The following is a 19,842-nucleotide window of genomic DNA, read 5'->3' as shown; positions in this document are numbered from 1 at the left end:
AGTCTGGCTGAGGGTCCTGGATGGGGAGAGACTGGTGAGGGTGCTGGCTGAGGCTTATGGATGGTGAGGAACAGGTAAATGTGCTGGCTTTGGCTGGCAGAGGGTGATGGATGGTGAGTGTGCTGGTAGAGGGTGATGAGTGGTGAGAGACAGGTGAAGGTGCTGATTGAGGCTGGGACCTACCATTTTGCTGCTGACAGCACTGTAAAGTCCATGACTAAGCTGAGTCGGGCTACATGCAAGAAATATTTGCGCTCCTGTGACTGCTCTGCACAGTTCATTAAGACTGTACCTGCCCTTGTGCAGAAAGCTTCTGGGCTCTGAAGTGCGATAGGAGAGTGCGCACTGCTTGGACCATGCATGTGCAGTAGTCCATGACCCAGTTGGATTGTGTTCTTCACTGGAGCACAATAGAGGGGACCAGAAGGATGGTGAGGGACCCTACAGGAGACTGGAGGAAGACCCAGGGAAGTAAAACTTTTCTCCCCATAACAGGAGTTATCAGACATTCCAAAAGAAAATAAGTGCTACTTACCCAGGGCTTCCTCCAGCCCCAAGCTCCCAGCATGTCCCTCGCTGCAGCTCTCCCTTCAGCCATTCGCCGCCTCTGCCTCCTGGTCCGCGTGATGACGTCGGGCCGACCTGGAGGTCAGCCTGTACTGCGCCTGTGCTAGTGGATCTGTCAATCACCACCACGTGGACCGGAGCGCACTGCGCAGGCGCTGGGGACCGGGATGGAGCTGCGGCGAACGGCTGCGGGCAGAGCTGTGGCGAAGGACATGCTTGGGGCTGGAGGAAGCCCCGGGTAAGTAGCACTTATTTTCTTTTGGAATGCCTGATAACTCCTTTAAGTTTCAGAATTACTTTTGACACATTTCAGTAGAAAATGTACATGAGTCCTGATAGGAATAAAGAAGGATTGGGTCCTCCAAAGACAGACTGTCACTCAGAAAAATGCTTGGAGCTCTGACTGCATCCAACTATTACATCTGAATGTGTATTTTGTGGATTGCCTGGATGAATATTGTTGGCTCTCATTCCAGCCCTGGCTGTGTGTCCAGCGTGTAAACAGAAATCCGGAGGAGGGGGGGTTTATGGCAGAGAAGGAGAGGCACAGAGATAAGGCAGTGACAGATGAGAGCAGCAGCTTAGATCTCTGGAGATGGAACTTATATTTATATACACACTGTATGTATACTGATACACACTGTGCACAACATACTATTGCATCTATAGCAGGATTAACGATACAGACTGCACTGGGTCATACTACGAAGTACTGACTCCCAGAAAAAGAGTGGACCAGAAGGCAAAAACAACACTACATACACTTCTCATAGCAACTCTCCGCACTACAAACATGTCCTGTCATTAACATACCACTGCACACCAGCCGCTGATGCAGAGAAGGCAAAGTAGAGGGCTGGAACACAAGCCTGGAACTTCACTGCGAGTCTGCCTGTCGGGGAAGGGGCGGGGCCACATGCCTGCATCTAATGCTGTGCACGGAGGAGCAGGGAGACTGAGACTGCTACGAATATTTGAATGTAGCTTTAGACAATGGGGAGAGAACAATGCGTACCCCCTGCAGTAGTCTTGCGTACCCCCAGGGGTACGCGTACCACGTGTTGAGAAACCCTGGTCTAGCCTACGGCTAGTGTTTATTAGTGATGAGCCGAAAATTCATGTTTTCATAATTACGACACGAAATTTGAAATTACGTCACAAAATTGTAATTCGTAATAATCAGAAAATATATAATTTCGTAATTCGTAATTTTGTGCCGTAATTTTGTGTTAAATTGTAATATAAAGTTTTTGTGGCAGAATACAACTTAGGGGAGGGAGCAGTCCTGGTCCGCCCATGATGTCACGTGAGGCGACTTCCTCAGGCGGCAGAAGTCTGGGGGCAGCACCAAGCAGAAACAGGAAGTGAAGAGAGTGCCTGGCCAATCTATACTGGGGGCAACTGCACCTAGCTACCTACCTATACTGAGAAACACACACAGAGACCGCACTCAGAAGGCTTGTTCAATCGCTGTATTGAAAAATCAGAGCAACAGAGGCACACAACGTTTCGGGCGTAGCCCTTCCTCAGGTGTCACACCTGAGAAACACACGGTCTCTGTGTGTGTTTCTCTGCCATTGCTCTACACAGGAGTGGTGTACCTGTGAGAGACCAGCACCGGCATTCAGTTCCAGGAGCCCTGGACTGACACACGGGTGTGGAGGTGTGAATTTTTTACTACCTATACTGAGGGTGTTTTTTGGGGGGCTCGCCGCAGCTATAACGTGTGGTGCAAATTGTCAGGGGCTGTGTGATCATTCCAATTTGAGGGGGGAGGGGCACATCCTCACAAGTTTGTATCAGGCAGCAAACAGTCATGAACTGACCCTGGGAGGGAGAGATATAATACATGAACTATTGGCCTTTTTCTAACTCTGGGACCCTGGGATTCTTTAAGTCATATTTTGGAGTAGGAAAATAAATATAAATATCTCATCAGTTTAATTTCCCCTTGGCTCACTTTAAGGACAGAAAAGGATTAAGGTGAAATGGGGCCCTAGGCAAGATAGCAGTTTTTGCCCCTTGCTGATAGTCACCTGGATTTTTTTGTAAGATTTGGTGGGGGGTAGCATCCACTAGGCCTCTAGACTTTCTTCAGGCCCTAGGCAACTGCCTAGGGTTGCCTTGTGGATTATCCAGCTCTGCTTTAGAGCATATACATAGCCTTTCAAAGAGTATATTGGCACCTACATAACGGCGCACAAGACAAAAGAGACACACAACTTACACTCATATATTAGACTGCGGTAATTATCCTCCTGATTTTGTTTTTTTGTGGTCAGTGTCACCCTTAACCACTTCGTCGCCCGGGTACAGTATATCTACGCTCCTTTGGACTTGAGTTCCCCGCCCGGAGATATAGATATATCGCCCCCGCCACTACCGCCGCTGCCACCGCTGCCACCGCTGTCCGCGCTCCCGCTCACACGTGTGCGCACTCCCGCGATCGTGCACGCCGCCGCCCACTCGCCCGGAGATCAATGAACGGGAAAATCCATTCCCGTTCATTGATCTCTGCCCCCGCAATGATCGGCATGCTTCTATGAGAAGCAGCGCGATCATTGTGAAAAAACTCCGTTTCCCAGCCTCCCTTCCTGCAAGCGTCCTTCCGACTCTTGTAGGACGCCTGCAAAAAAAATTTGGCCATCTTGTGGCCAAAAAGTAATACTACACCCAAAAACATTTTTCACATACAAATACATTATTTTCACTATTAATTTTAACTCATTAACTCCCACACTCCCCAATTGTTACCAATATTTTTTTTTTTTATATTAAAATAAATTAAAAAAAATTACAATAAAAAAAAAACTTAAATAGTTACCTTAGGGACTGAAATCTTTAAATATTTATATCAAGAGTGTATAACACTGTTACTTTATAAATTATGGGCTTGTAATTAGGGACAAATGGGCATATAAGTTACATGGATTTTAATTACAGTAGCATGCATTATTTGAAAACTATAATGGCGGAAAACTTAAAAATTTACGTTTTTTTCCCCAATGTTTTCCTATTTTCCCATTAAAACATATTTAGAATAAAATAATTCTTGGCATAGTGTCCCACCTAAAGAAAGCCTAATTGGTGGTGTAAAAAACAAGATATAGTTCATTTTATTAGTAATGAGAAAGCTATAGGCGAATGAATGTAAGGAGCGCTGAAAGGAGAAAATTGCTCGGATGCTGAAGGGGTAAAACCCCTCAGTTGCGAAGTGGTTAAGCTACATACACGAGGCACAGATGTCTGCAGTTGCATGGAGACAAGTAACAGTTGAAAGTCTCCAGCAACGACAGTTGTATACAAGCGACGATTGTATACACGTGGCAACAACCTGTCTGCAACATAGCGGAAACTGTTGCTCAGCAACTTCTGTCGCAGGTTCAATGAACTGTCGGACTCACAAGAGTTGCTAGAGACTAGCATACACACGACCGCACCGACTTGAGACTAGCGATGGTTCCTGCAACAATTGGCCAAGTCAATCGTCTGGCAACAGCTCTGATTAGCAACAGTTCCTTGCGTGCGCCTCATACACACGGAGGACCTGTCGCCGCAACATGCACGTGCCATGTGTTTCCAGCAACAGTTGTAGCCCGTGTGTATGGGCCTTTAGGCTATTGAAAGCTTTGTTGCATTCCCTGTAAAAACAGAAAAACGAAAAAGTTGCACTCTTATGGCCCACACTCACGGGCTACAATTGTCGCCCGTGAGTATGCGCCGTTGCACGGGCGCGCACCCCGAACTGTCGCTCGTCGCTGATGTCGCCAGGCGATTGAACAGCTCAATCGCCTGCCGACAGTTACCGCCGCAATTCCGCCGCAACTGTCGCTAGCGACAGCAACCTCCATTGAGGAATACGGAGCTTCCGGCGGGGGAGGAGGAACGCGCCGCTGGTCCCTCTTCCGCGTGTGTACATGGAGGGACCTGGCGAGGAGCTGTCGCCCACACGCTCACGTGTGTTGGCGACAGGCCCAAAAAGTTGCTCATGAGTATGGGCCACTAGCTGCGTGTCCCTGTGAATGTTGCCTAATCACTTTCAGGAAAATTTCTAAAATATAAAATGCAAGTGTAAAATAATAATCTTCCCACAGTAAGGCCCCGTTCACACTTGCGGTTCTCTGCCAAACGGACCGGATGACCTGACCGGATCCGGACCGGATCCGGATCGGAACCATACGGTTCTGATCCGGATCCGATCCGGATCCGGTCAGGTTGCATCAGGTGTTCATCAGGATGCGATCCGGATCCGTTTGGCAAAAGATAGTAGAAATAAAATAAAAATGTTGGGGTCTGGGAGGTCAGCAGAAGGTGGACCTGTGGAATCAGGCCCTCCGCTGTTTAGCACTCACCTCCACCTCCGACATACTGCCAACATCTCCAGCACGTTTAAAGTCACTGCTGCTCCACTCCAAAATGCTTGCCCATGTGTCCCCATCCAAAATCGCCGCTACAATACGCATAGGAAGTGGGGTAGAACATCCGGATTTTATAGCCAGTGTGTTGTGCGCTCTCCGGATCTCATTGGTTTGTATTGGCCGGATGGTGCAGTCCGGCTCCGCTCCGGATACGTCTGCCGGAGGAGCCGGACCAAAAATAGCGCATGTTGGGTCTTACGCCGGAGTCCGGATCCGGTCCGGATCCGGTCCTGACGAAACGGACGCATGTGAACGGACGCATAGACTTTCATTGCTATGCCGTGCGTCCGTTCCGTCCGTTCCGCATGCGGTCCGGCTCCGGCACGGCGATTCCGGACGGCGACCGCTAATGTGAACCGGGTCTAAAATGCACAGTTGATTTATTTTTGCCTATGTGGTTTTCACTTATAATGAGTTAAAAAAAATAAAAAAATCAGCAGATATGATTATAGACTAGTTCTGCTCCTTATGGAAGGGGGGGGGGGTTCTTCTTTGTTTTTTTTATTTTCAAAAACACTTAGGGCCTGTTCAGACTATGCTCGTTCCTAGCCGTTTTCAGGGAAAGCGTACGGGTACCAAAAACGCATAGAAACGGCTCCTAATACTTTTGAATGGGCTAGTTCACATGTATGCGTATAAGACGCATACGTTTCTTATCCGCATTGCTGCATGCAGTTCTGTGCGTCACGAATAGAAACGGACGCAATGAAATTCTATGGACGCGTATCAAAAACGCGTACTATTGCATTTTTAGCGTACGTTTCCCTCTGCGGTTCCCATAATTCTTTTTTTTTCCCCTGGGTCACGTGTGTGTGCAAAATGCAATAGAAAACGCAGTAGAACGCAAGAAAAACGCATGCGTTTTTCAACTTGCGTTTCTTTGTTTTTATACGCGTTCTTCATACGCTGACAGTCTGAACAGGCCCTTACTGAATGGCTGTTGCTCACTCTAACGCTAACCGCCAAAATAGTGTGCGAGCAAGATGAGAAGCCAGCCAGTATCTTCGTAAAGATCCATTCTAGACAGTACTTTTGTAAAGAATAAAATAAATACTGAGGATCCTCCCACGAGCAATGGATTAGTTCAAGACCTCCAAAATATTTTTGCTACTTATTGTAAGTGACAGTGACTTAGGAGAAAGGTAATTTATGGTGTATTGTAAATTTTTTTTAATAAAATTGAGTGGTCCTATAAAGTGACCCAGTGTCCTATTAAAGGACCCCTGAATCCGGAAGCAGGAAATTTGGGCGCATGAGGGAGGTGGACAAAAAGGGCGCTGCCATTCACTCCCATAATAAATATCGTTTAATGGGCGCCCAACAGGAAAAAAGGGCGCCGGAGAAAAATAACGTTTTAAAAGCGGCGCCCGGAGACTTTTAATGTTTTATAACTGCTTCTCATGATTACACATTATTTAATGATTTATAATTTTTAAAACATTATTTTTAAACGAAAAACAGTACAATATTTTTTAAAACATTATTTTTAAACGAAAAACCGTACAATATTTTTTTAAAAAGTTATTAATGCTTATCACAGGGGGGTTTTAGGTTTAGGCATCACCAGGAGGGTCTTAGGTTTAGGCACCACCAGGGGGGTCTTAGGTTTAGGCACCACAAGGGGGGTCTTAGGTTTAGGCACCACCAGGGGGGTCTTAGGTTTAGGCACCACCAGGGGGGTCTTAGGTTTAGGCACCACCAGGGGGGGTCTTAGGTTTAGGCACCACCAGGGGGGTCTTAGGTTTAGGCACCACCAGGGGGGTCTTAGGTTTAGGCACCACCAGGGGGGTCTTAGGTTTAGGCACTACCAGGGGGGTCTAGGGGTTAGGGATAGGTACAGGGAGGGTTCTGTGTGAGAGTAGGGTTAGGTATAGCTTTCGTAACATTCTTATTAATGTTTTATAAAACGTTATTATAAATTTCACTTTTTTAACAGGGAAGATTAACGTTTTTACAATTGCCGATTTCATACACATTATTTCATGATTTATAACTTTATAAAACATTATTTTTAAACGAAATATAGCACAATTTTTTTTTTAAACGTTATTCATGCTTATCGTTTAAAACCCTGTGCCCTTTTTTCCCGGCGCCCTTTTTTAAAGTACGCCCTGAATCCACCCACTTCCTAGAGTGCCTGTCTCAGGGTTACAGGTTATTTCTTTCAGAAGGATATATGTAGAAGGCAAGTGAGGAAAAAATGGTTTTCTATTTGCAGAAAAGTGTGATGGAGCTGGTGCAGAAGACAGCTCTAGATGGTAAAACGCTAAAGGTGTAAACTTTGTTGTATTTTGACAACAGATACTTATACAGCAGCAATGGAAAGCCAACCATTGTGCCTATCCTGGATCCAAAAGTTGTAATTGGACAGATCGATGGAGTTAGCACACTGGATATTGTGAAAGTGAATAAAATGTACCAATGCGGTAAGTTCAAAGATCATTTTGCATATTTGGGAGTGTTGCATCATGTGAAACCATACTTGCTCACTTTAAGCTGAATAATTGCAAGTGGCCCTATGGATTTGCCACAGCATGCAATTTTGCATCATGATTTTTCATTGTAATTCCAAATGTCACTGCAAAATTAGTACTATGCGGAATTCTAGCTCACCACCACACTTGCAAAATCCTGCAGTGAGCATTTCTATTAACCTCCCTGGCGGTATGATTATTTCCAGATATTAGGGTCTAAAAGCCGTGCAATCTTTTGCATCCTTTTAGACCCTAAAACTGGCGTGAAACAATCAAGCCGCCAGAAAACCTGCAGCAGCCCCTGCACTTAATCACCTCCCTGGGATCCAGCGCTGCCATTCTCTCTCCTTCCTCCGGGTGATGTTGTAACCCTATAGTGAGATCGCCGGCTGTCATCATGACGACAGGCGGCAATCTCACCAGGGGAATGCAGAGCCTCGGAAGACAGGAAGAAGTATGGCCAGCAGCGTCTGGATCCCTGGGGAGGTGAGTTGAAACTCTGGCTGCGCACTACACTCTGCAGTAACCTCGCAGCAGTCACTATGAGTCTAGTTCGGGATTACCGCTCTGAGTTGTAGATTTTCCGCCAGGGAGGTAAAAGGACAACTGAAGTGGAAGGTATATGGAAGCTGCCATATTTATTTCCTTTAAAACACTGGTTGCCTGGTTACCCTGCTAATCCTCTGCCTCTAATACTTTTAGTCATAGACCCTGAACAAGCTTGCACCAGATCAGGTGTTTCTGACATTTTTGTCAAATCGTACAAGATGACATGTATAGATAGACAGGCTTAGGCATTACTCACTTCCCCAGGTCCAGTGACGAGCAGTTCTCCCCGCCTTCACTCTCCCCGCCATCCAGCCATTGCACTGATGATGTCATTAAGCCAGGACCCGACACTAGGGGCAGTGTGAGGCTGGATGCAGAGTGGAGGGGGAACGACGATCTCCGAAGGAACATCAGGAGAGGTGAGTCCATGTCCTCTTCTTCCTCTTCTGCCACCACTGCCTTTAGTGATCACTATGATCGGTGGCGATCGTAGTGATCACATGATCAAGAGCCAAACGCCATGGCTCCTGATCAGTGAGGGGAGATGTCAGCTGTCATATGACAGCTGAATCTGCCCGTTCGGATGCGTGTGATCGCGTCAGGAGTGGTGAGACTTCAGGGACATTAGAATTACGACCTGTCAGCAGCAGACAGCCACACAGAGGACGTAACTGTAATGTCCTTGGTCCCAAAGGGGTTAAAAGGGAATAAATATGGGAGCCTCCATATATCTCCTACTTCAGTTGTCTTTTTAAGTTTAAGAACAAATTCAGGAGCATAACTACAAAAGCCTGTGAAAATATGATGGGAAGTCCCGCCCTCCTGTGAAAAAAGTAGAGACCCCCTCCTCCCCAAAAAACAAACAAAAAATGTGTGGCCATCACAGCTCTTTCCTCCATCTTCCCCCATAAGACATGCAATCACCAATATCCCTCCACCGCCTTAACAAATAGCAAATGCTGCCACCATTCCCCCTTCCCCATACGTATGTGTAAGTAAGCCACCGGTCAAATAAGGCACAGGGCCAGCCGAATGAAGGCTCACCCTCCTGCCACTGAAATGGTGTAAAATATTATTCCCCCTCGGAGTTGTAGAAACTTGGGGCGGAGAGGGTGGATGTAATACAGGGCCTGCTGTGGACTGTACCATGTATTAAATGTATTAAATGTTCCGCAATCCTCAGCATATTGCCATACTGTAGCTATAGCAGTGCTGTATTACCCAACAGGCACAGTAGGCATAGGCCTATAGGCAGCTGATGCTAAAAGGGATGGTGTATATGGTGAGTCTGCTGCATTCTGCCAGCAGCAAAATTGAAATACTAACATTACAGTATTGAAATAAAAGTTTCTATAGGTTTAAAGGATACCACAACTGACATGTGACATAATGAGATAGACATGTGTATGTACAGTGCCTAGCACACAAATAACTATGCTGTGTTCCTTTTTTTCTTTCTCTGCCTGAAAGAGGTAAATATCAGGTATGTAAGTGGCTGACTCAGTCCTGACTCAGACAGGAAGTGACTACAGTGTGACCCTCACTGATAAGAATTTCCCCCTTTTTTATCTCTTTCTTGCTCTCAGAAGCCATTTTCTTCTAGGAAAGTGTTTTATAGTTGGAATTTCTTATCAGTGAAGGTCACACTGTAGTCACTTCCTGTCTGAGTCAGGACTGAGTCAGCCACTTACATACCTGATATTTACCTCTTTCAGGCAGAGAAAGAAAAAAAGGAACACAGCATAGTTATTTGTGTGCTAGGCACTGTACATACCCATGTCTATCTCATTATGCCACATGTCAGTTGTGGTATCCTTTAACAACAGGTTTAAATGTTTTATTTTACAGATCTCTGCAGAAAGCTGTCAACTAGTTACAATGGCACTGTTAGCTCAGAAAACTATCCTTCGCCGTACCCCAATAATGCCAGTTGCCTCTATATGATCCGGACTCCAGGCCGCCGGGTGAGTTAACAGCCCATAAATTAGTAGCATCTAATTTATAACACGAGTGTGCTTTCTGGCCAGTAAGGGCTGGTGCAAACCAGAGCTGTTCATGAGCGTTTTTAAAAACGCTAGCGGTTTGAAAACCGCTTGGGTAATGTATTTCAATGAGCTGGTGCACACCAGAGTGGTTTTTTTTTTTTCCACAAACGCAAACTCAGGGGCTGCAACATTTTTTAGATTTCTGAGGCGTTTCTGCCTCAATGTTAAAGTATAGGAAAGTGAAAAACCACTCTGAAAAACGCTAGATCAGAGAGGTTTCCCAGGTGTTTTTTGTTACAGAAGCTGTTCAAAAACGCTCCAAAAAACACTAGGCATGTTTAGAAAACCTCTCCAAACATGCCTAGAATTGCTCTGAAAATCTGCTTCAAAAACCTTCTGCTTAAAAAATCTGCTAGAGTTTTTGGTGTTCACTGGCCCTAGGATTTCCTATGGTAGTCATTCTTGGAATTAGACAGCTGCATTAGCCTGACCATTTAGGGGCAGGAAAAGGATTTTAGCAGTTGACTGCAGACTATGGGTGATTTGCATCCCAGCAAACCCATGGCAACACTGTATGCACATGCAATACTTTTTAGATGGGATTACCCATTATATAATGGCTGAGCCAAGTAAGAAGCTTCAGTTTCTGCCCTGGTAATACAAGTAAGGGGAAATCCCTCCCAAAGGGGCACTGACCTCAAGAAGCCCCTGACAGAGGTTCTATCACTTCCGGTGCAGATCTAAAATTAAAAATAAAAATGCTATGGGCATTTCCTATATTTAGTATAATAAGCTATACATATTTTTAGCTTTTGTCATACCTCCTGTGCAGCTAGGGAGACCAGATGAATTCAGCTTAAGAGGAGGGCACAGACAGTCAAAAAGTGGGAGAAGAATGACCAAATATATTTCCTAACTCCACAGTTACTATAAACGACAATTTATTTTTGTCCTGTTTCTGTTAAAATTGGACATTTTACATTTAGGCATTCAACCTCTAACAGGTGTCCGTAGCGCTGTTGGGCGGAACTAGAATATAAAACAGTGCTGCCACGTCCACTACTTGATGTTATAATTATTCATCGCTTCCAACTGTCCCTCTTTCGGAGGGACAGTCCCTCTTTGGGAGTCCTGTCCCTCTGTCCCTCTTTCCTCCTCATTTGTCCCTCTTTCAGGACTTGTCCCTCTTTTTGTGTAAAAATATATATATCTACTAAAAATGTGTTTTATTGACTCTAAACTTTATTCCCATCTTTTAAATTAATATATTACTAATTTTAAAATGTTAATATGAATGAAAATGAACCAGGATAGAAAGGACCGGTGTGGTTTGAATTATAAAACAGCATATTTTTCTTATGAAATGTTTATGGTATGCGTGACGGGGGCATGATCAGGGGTGTGGCTTAAGTGTCCCTCTTTCTCATCTCAAAGAGTTGGGAGGTATGATTATTGACAAATGTGATAATAAAATGTAATGTCACACGGAAGAATCGAAAATGGCCGAAGGCTGCTCAGTCACAGTATATACTGTATCATATGTAATTAGTCAAAAACATCTGGTCACCTTATGTGCAGTAATCCTGTACTGCAGTGTCAGTCTGTGCATGATACTTTAGTATGTTGACATAACTGGTGTGACATAACTGCTGTGTGCAGCTTCCTTTGCATGCCTCTTTTTCCTCAATGCTGTACCATTTCCCCAGCATGGAAGTGGACCCTTCACTGATCTTCAGAGCTGATGAGTCACATGACCAGAGAACAGCTACTATTAACACTGCTGAAGGATGTGGCTAGAAGCCCATTAAACATATTTAGAGGCAGACAGCTTTGCAGATCAGCTTGGAGAGGGGCAACTGCAGGAGGCAGCTGCATATACTGTAGATAGGGCTCTATAGGGGAGGGGGAAGAAGAGGCTGCACTACACAGCCAGGGAAGAGAGATGGTCAGGCAGGAAGCAGGAGATTTGGGCGCATGAGACAAGTGGACAAAAAGGGCGCCCCATTCACTCCCATTATAAATATCGTTTAATGGGCGCCGAACAGGGAAAAAAAGGCGCCGGAGATTATTAACGTTTTAACAAACGGCGCCCGGAGATTTTTAAGGATTTATAACTACCGTATTTTCCGCCGTATAAGACGCACTTTTTCTCCCCAAAAAATGGAGAGAAAAAGTCCCTGCGTCTTATACGGCAAAGGCAGGGAATCCCCGACTTCCGAACACTCGCCGATACGAACCGCCGCCATGTCGGGGATTCCCTGCCTGTGTGCATCCTAATTCTGCCTCTTTTGTAACCCCCCCACTATGTCAGCTGCCATGTCTTAAGTCCCCGCTATGGTCCTGACTCCCGCATGTGTCCGCGGGCCCCCCCCCCCGCGTGTTTCCGCTACCTCCCCTGTGTTGTATGTCCCCCCGGGTGTTTCCGCCCACTCCCCTTGTGTGGTCTGGCCCCCCCGGGTGTTTAGCGGCAGCTTCTTACCTCTTCCATCATGCCCGCGTGGACTGCAGACCTCCGGCTTCTGTGTGCGGCTTTCTCTAGTGACGGCTTCTAATGACGCGTCACGCGTCATTAGAAGCCGTCACTAGAGGAAGCCACACACAGAAGCCGGAGGTCTGCAGTCCATGCGGGCATGATGGAAGAGGTAAGAAGCTGCCGCTAAACACCCGGGGGGGCCAGACCACACAAGGGGAGGGGGCGGAAACACCCGGGGGGACATACAACACAGGGGAGGTAGCGGAAACACGCGGGGGGGGGGGGGGGGCGGCGCGGACACATGCGGGAGTCAGAAGGACCATGGCGGGGACTTAAGACACGGCAGCTGACATGGTGGGGGGGTTACAAAAGGACCATGGGGGAGACAGAAGGGACAGGAGGAGACATAATGGGGGTGACAGGAGGACCATGGGGGAGATGGAAGAGACAGGAGGAGACATGGTGGGGTGATGGGAATATGCATGGGGGTGACAGGAGGACCATGGGGGGCACATAAGAGACAGGAGGAGATATGGTGGGGGAGACAGGAATACACATGGGGTGACAGGAGGACCATATGAGGCACATAAGAGACAGGAGGAGACATGGTGGGGGTGACAGGAGGACACATGGGGCAGACATGCGGACACATGGGGGAGACATGGGGACACAGGACACATGGGACAGACATGGAGGATACATGGGGGACACAGGAGGCTACCATTTGAGGTATAACATGTACAAGGCGCTCCGGGAATATGGACGCACCAGGTTTAGTATATATTTTTTTTTTCCCTGGTTTTTGCCCTCTAAACCTATGTGCGTCTTATATTCCGGAGCGTCTTATACGGCGCAAAATACGGTATGTTTGTGATGATTTAACTTTACAAAATGAGCCCGTGACGAATAACGTTTATGAAGATACTAAATCACTATTTCTAAAACATTATTATCCACCCAAAAAAATTAATTACATTTTTTTATTTACATTTTTTATTTATTAATGTCTGTAAAACATTATTATCCATAGGGGGTCTTAGGTTCAGGCACCACCAGGGGGGTCTTAGGTTTAGGCACCAACAGGGGGGTCTTAGGTTTAGGCACCAACTGGGGGGTCTTAGGTTTAGGCACCAACAGGGGGGTCTTAGGTTTAGGCACCAACAGGGGGGTCTTAGGTTTAGGCACCAACAGGGGGGTCTTAGGTTTAGGCACCAACAGGGGGGTCTTAGGTTTAGGCACCAACAGGGGGGTCTAAGGTTTAGGCACCAACTGGGGGGTCTTAGGTTTAGGCACCAACAGGGGGGTCTTAGGTTTAGGCACCAACAGGGGGGTCTTAGGTTTAGGCACCAACTGGGGGGTCTTAGGTTTAGGCACCAACAGGGGGGTCTTAGGTTTAGGCACCAACAGGGGGGTCTAAGGTTTAGGCACCAACTGGGGGGTCTTAGGTTTAGGCACCAACAAGGGGGTCTTAGGTTTAGGCACCAACAGGGGGGGTCTTAGGTTTAGGCACCAACAGGGGGGTCTTAGGTTTAGGCACCAACAGGGGGTCTAGGGGTTAGGGATAGGTACAGGGAGGGTTTTTAATAAACGTAAATATAAGTTTCAGTTTAGAAATAGGGAAGATTAACGTTTTAAGAATTGCCGATCTGATACACATTATTTAGTGATTTATAAATTCTTAAAACACTATTTGTAAACTAAATTCTACACAATATTTCAATAAACGATAATACTGTTTATCGTTTACACCACGCGCCCTTTTTTCCCGACGCCCTTTTTTGATGTACGCGTCAGGCAAGGCATGTTATTGAGCTTAGCTTCATGTGCTCCCAGGAACAGGAAGTGAAAGTTTACAGGCATTGTAAATGAAGTCACCACATACACTTGCCTTTTATATTTTAAGCAGTTTGAGGGGAAAACATTTTTTGTAACAGTGACTTCAGCTAAACCCTATTATTTCTTCTTTTGACAGATTTACTTAAGTTTTGAAGCTTTTAGCCTCCAAAATACTATAGATTGTACATCAGACTACCTCCGGGTTTATGATGGAAGCAGTAAATGTTCACCGGTACTCCTGAATAAAACTTGCGGAACAACCTTGCCTCTCCCAATCTTGTCATCCGGCAACACAATGCTGCTTGAGTTTGTCAGCGATCCTGAAGTATCGGGCACTGGTTTTAAGGCTTCCTACACTACTGGTAGGTCAGGAACACAAGATGTTCTCACTTTTCCATATCGTTGGCACTGGGCCTTAAAGTCAGGATGCCCAATCTATATTTTATGCGTGGGTGTGTTCACACTATGTGCATAGCTGCACGATGTATTGTTGCATGTAAACACATTGCCTGTACAATAATATGACATGTTCACATCTCTGGGTTGTAACAAACCATGTTATTCAAATTGATTTTTTTCACAGTGCGTGAACAAGCATTCTATTCTATTCTATTCACTATGGAAACATATCATGCATGCTATAACATGCACAGCACACAGTGCATTATGCCCTTTAGCGCAGGTGTTGCGTAAAGCACAAAGGGCCATATGCAATTCACTTTTTTACCTGAGTTTTCTCCTAACTGATATTTATAAACTTGTCAGTAAAATGCTTTTTAAGCCCCCAGAAGGCAAGAAAATGCTCAAAATAATGTTGATGGTACTTTTTCACCAACTTTTTGGTACTTTTTTAGTTGAAAAATACTGCAAAGTTATTTAAAATCAAAGATGAAAAATTATCTTCTAGGAGAAAACTCAGGTGAAAAAGAGAATTGCATATGGCCCAAAGTGTGAACTTAACTTTAGGGTGAACTTAACTGCATCACTCACTTACAGTTAAAGAGGGTAATTTGGGTGCTGGAGGCCACTTGATAATTACAGCTACTTTGGCGACCAGTGTATCATTTGACGTCAGGAAGTGAAGAAAACGCAATCGCTCGTTAAAACCGCTTAGAAAAGTGGTTCACAAAAAAACCCCAAAAAGAAAAACTGCGCGCAGGTAATGGCCGGGAATCAGAAATAAAAACTGTGTAAAAAAACGCCAAACTCGGACGGACACAAACGGAACGCAATGTGAACAAGGCCTCAGGCCTGGAACCCACTACAAAACGCTATCGCTAATCGCAATCACTAGCGTTTTGTATGAGCAGTTTGTAAGCGATTTCCTGAGCGTTTTAGGGAGTGATATTGAAAAGTGTATCAATTTGCCAGCGGTTGTGTAGTGATTAGTGATTAGCGTTTTAAAGTCTGATTGGTCCTTTCTATTAATTTTAATTTTGTTACAGTGTGCAGTAACTTCAAAACGCTAGCAAAATCGCTCCATGCAAGTTGTGATGAGCGAATACGCCAGCGATTATATACGTTACATCGAAGCGCAAATGCTAACAAAATGCTGCATGTCCTGCGTTTGTGATTTTGCTAATCGCAATCGCTTCTGTGGAATTTGCACCATCCATTTACATTGGCAGAGCGTTTAGGGAAATCGCTAGCGATTTATCACGCTCCTTAAATGCACAAAAAAATCGCTCTAGTGGGTTCCAGCCCTCAGAGTAAACAGGTGTACTCATTTTAGCTCCACAATGGGTCTAGATGACTATTATCAAGGCAATTGTAAAAGTAAATTTGTCTGTTTTTTTTTTTTTTTAAAGATACAATGGAATTATTTTGTCTGGCTCATCTCCAAAATTCCACCCCAAACTTATTCTATAGTTTTAGATAATGTAAGGAAATGTAAAAAAAAACTGTCACTTTGTTATTGACATCATTGTCCTCTAAGTTCCTTTTCTTTGTTAAACAGGTGAGCGTACGCTAGAAGTGGTTTAATTTTACTCGTTAGTGAAACATCCAGCCATAAAAATATGTATAGGGCCAGAAAGCCACTAGGAGCAGTTTCTAATCACTAGTGATTTGAAAAAGCTCTTGCTAATGCAATGTTATGGGGGATTTTTATAAATTCACATCGCTCAAGTGGGATCACACCCATAGCATTACATTACTCAGAAAATCGCTCCTAGTGGATTTCTGGCCTGAGGCCTGAAACCCACTAGGAGTGCTTTTCTGATCACATTGTGATTTTACAAGCTCTTGCTAAGATAATGCTATGGGTGTGATCCCACTTGAGCGATGTGATTTTATAAAAATCCTTCATAACATTGCATTAGCAAGAGCTTTTTCAAATCACTAGCGCTTAGAAAAGGCTTCTGTCGGGTTTGAGCCCATAATATAGCAGTAAAAACCTAGCAGAGGGTCTAGCCTTGCTCTGCCCAATCTCTCAGAAAGGTTTGTGTGTAGCTGTGCTTTAATTTCTCTAAACATCTTTTTCTTAACAGTGACATGTGGTGGAGTATACACGAGCAGCACGGGTATTGTTACATCTCCTGACTATCCGAAATATTACAGGAAGAATATGGAATGTATTTATAGAATCATAGCTCCAGAGGGGTACAAGGTGAGTCTGTAAACATTTTATCTCTGTACTGGGTTTATTTAGTGAATCAAGTCTTACAACAAGTCTAGTTACTGAACAAGCAGTGATTTACAAAATTTCTGAATTAAATGTGGAAGGGACATTAATCTCCAAGGTACCATATAAGGGTCTATCACACATCTGACAGAGCAGCTGGCTGGCTTACACTATCCCTGTTTCCACCACTGTAGTTGCAACTACCTCCTATCACAGGAACCACAGGTATGCAGAAATGAGGTGCTGCCCCCCTAGTGCCAGAATATGACCTTACAGCAGGGGTCAGGAGGAACCTTTTTGGCTGAGAGAGCCATAAACGCCACATATTTTAAAATGTTACTGTGAGAGCCATACAATATGTTTCAAACTGGGACAGTGTGCATGCGCAGCAGAGGGCTCACGTCCCTGTTGCCATGGTGATGTGTATACAGTCGATCTGCCAGGCAGCAGCAGTGTCAGACAAGTCTTCAGCTTCTCTTGGGTTTCAGCAACATCAGCGGTTTCCCAGACTGGAGAAATACCGACTAACAGCTTGTACAATTATCTAGCTGACTTGGGAGTTGACTCAGTTTGTAGGACGAGATCCCCACACTTTGGCCCAGTAGGCTGCCTGTCAAGTGACAGGCAGCCTATTGGGCCAATCAAAGTGCGGGGATCTCGTCCTACAAAGTTACTGGACCTGACAAGATCAAGGGTGGGACAATTGGAGCAGCCGTTCGTTTAGGGGGGAGCGAGTAAGGTGCATGTAACAGCAGTAGCATGCCTTCTCTGAAAATTTTACTTGCACTGCCACACTAAGCTGCACTACTTGAGCAGTTTAGCTCAGTGAATCAACCCCTACTGATTTGTAGGTGAGGCAGATGTAGCCATCAAAAGAGCCATATCTGGCTCCCGAGCCATAGGTTCCCTACCCCTGGTTTAAGTATTCGATAGGCTGTACATGGGGGGAGAGTTCTTAGGATTAGGCAGCAAGAAGGATTTAACGCTGGGTGGGGCTTTAGAGTGAGGATTAGTGATGAACAAAAATGCAATATTCTTTTCGCATCCATTTTCTCGAAAATGTTAAATTTGATTTATGAGCGAAAATGCCATTGAAAATATGTTTTGTTTTTTTGCACTTTTCCATGAACTTTTGCTGTAAATATATTGTTTTTCACTAATTTTTTTGTAGTAAAAACATTGTTTTCTGCAGTTTTGTGCTTTTTGCAATGATTTGACGTTTTTTTTGTGTTTTGTGAAACAAACTATATTCGCTAAGAATGCGAAAATGACCATGGCAAAAATGTTTGCAAGAAACACTGGTGAGGATCCATTAACACCATACATGCTAATGTGTGCAGCAGGGCACAACAGTCAGTGTAGAAAGAACTCATTGTTTGAAATGCAGAGTAGGGACAGCAAGAACCAAATATAGTATAGTCTGTACTGGTATTTGAAATGAAGTATGATAGAGTAATAAGCTATACTCACAAAGCAAGGTTACCTCAAAGGCAACCACCGTATAGGCAGGTGGGGAGGTTAGACCTGACCCCACTCAGGATTAAGAAGTCGCTGTGTCCATAGATGAGGAAAAAAAGGGGGTAACACCCCTCCACCAAGGGTGGACTCAATATAGCGTAGTATGGATACAGAGGCGCCAAAAGGATAAAATAATCTAAAAAGTTTAAAACATGAGGAGGCAGTGGTGGACTTACCTCCTCCAAGCAGACACAAAAATTGCCAATGTGTTTGTCAAATACAACAAGTTTATTTACATACTCCGTGGGACAATGCAACGCGTTTCACAGATTTGATCCTGTTTCATGAGGCAACAACAATGGAGCAATAGCATATGTGGTCAGTAGAAGAGCCAGGCACCTCTGCTTGAAATGGGTCCTCTCTAAACTTGATCCAGTGTAGCATACAACACCCTGCTGAACACCTCTTTCCAGGTAGAACACGTCTACCATTCGCAATTGAATCGCAGCTATGCTGCATCGTAAATTTTGAGCACTACATTACACTCAACACACACTTTGTAGAGTGAAAGGGCCCTTAGGCATCAGGAAGCGGTTTGAGGGAGGTTAGAGTTTGACAGAAGGAAATGGTTTAAAGGTAGCTAAAAAACCACAATTTCTTTTTTTATTTCTTAGTGACTGATTTCTACAAATTAACACTTATTCATTTTGATCCCAGGTTTCATTGTCCTTTGATGACATCTTCATAGGGTCATTCACTGACTGCAGTATGGCTACTGACTATTTGACCATCTATGATGGACCAGACAAAGATACACCTGTCATAGCAATATTTTGTGGCTATATGGACTCTACAGTTGTAAATTCCACAGGGAACAACATTATCCTCCAGTTTATAAGTGGTGATGGTTTTTCCACTCCTGGTTTCAAGTTATCATATAATTACAGTAAGTTTACAATTTTTTATGAAGCATATGTAATTTATTTATTTTGTTTAGCACTAACAAATAAACAATGAAAATAGGCCATTGTCAATTCATGTTTTGATTGGCAAAGTTGTGTGAGCTGACATAGTCTCTCTTTACTGTTGCAGTAGACAAGTCTCTAAAATGCATATACATACATACACTAAGAATGCCACCCGCAGGATGTGTTGTGAGGCTACAGCCTTGTGATGCGTTCTGTTGCTATAGATGGGAGAGAAGAGTGGCTTCCAGTGGGAGGGACAAGGTGGGGAACAATGCACTCTTCTAAAATAATGCTGCACTACGAATCTCTGAGTGACACATCAGGGATGATATTGGATGCTGTACTTGCACTTGAGTACATTGGCATAAAAATTAGGCCATTTAACAAACTGTAACGGAACTGATCCTACCAGATGCAAATGGATCTTATGTTAATCAATAGGATCCGTGTTCACATTGCAAGTTTGGGGGCGCAATTTTTCTGGATCGACT

General features: G+C 44.6%; 1 protein-coding gene across 1 annotated transcript in view; it reads left to right on the top strand.

Annotated features, from left to right (window-relative positions):
• Positions 1-18,907, top strand: part of LOC137537835 (embryonic protein UVS.2-like) — a 41,295-nt gene extending 22,388 nt beyond the window's left edge. The window contains exons 7-11 of the mRNA XM_068259789.1: positions 7,287-7,411; positions 9,857-9,972; positions 14,439-14,664; positions 16,792-16,910; positions 18,857-18,907. Of these exons, the coding sequence (XP_068115890.1) occupies positions 7,287-7,411; positions 9,857-9,972; positions 14,439-14,664; positions 16,792-16,910; positions 18,857-18,907 (637 nt within the window). The remainder of the gene's footprint in view (positions 1-7,286; positions 7,412-9,856; positions 9,973-14,438; positions 14,665-16,791; positions 16,911-18,856) is intronic.
• Positions 18,908-19,842: the final 935 nt, after the last annotated feature.

This window comes from Hyperolius riggenbachi, chromosome 11, assembly GCF_040937935.1.
Source record: "Hyperolius riggenbachi isolate aHypRig1 chromosome 11, aHypRig1.pri, whole genome shotgun sequence".
In the NCBI taxonomy this organism is placed as follows: Eukaryota; Metazoa; Chordata; class Amphibia; order Anura; family Hyperoliidae; genus Hyperolius; species Hyperolius riggenbachi.
Note: the sequence above shows the minus strand (reverse complement) of the source record. Positions and strands in the feature narration are given on the sequence as shown.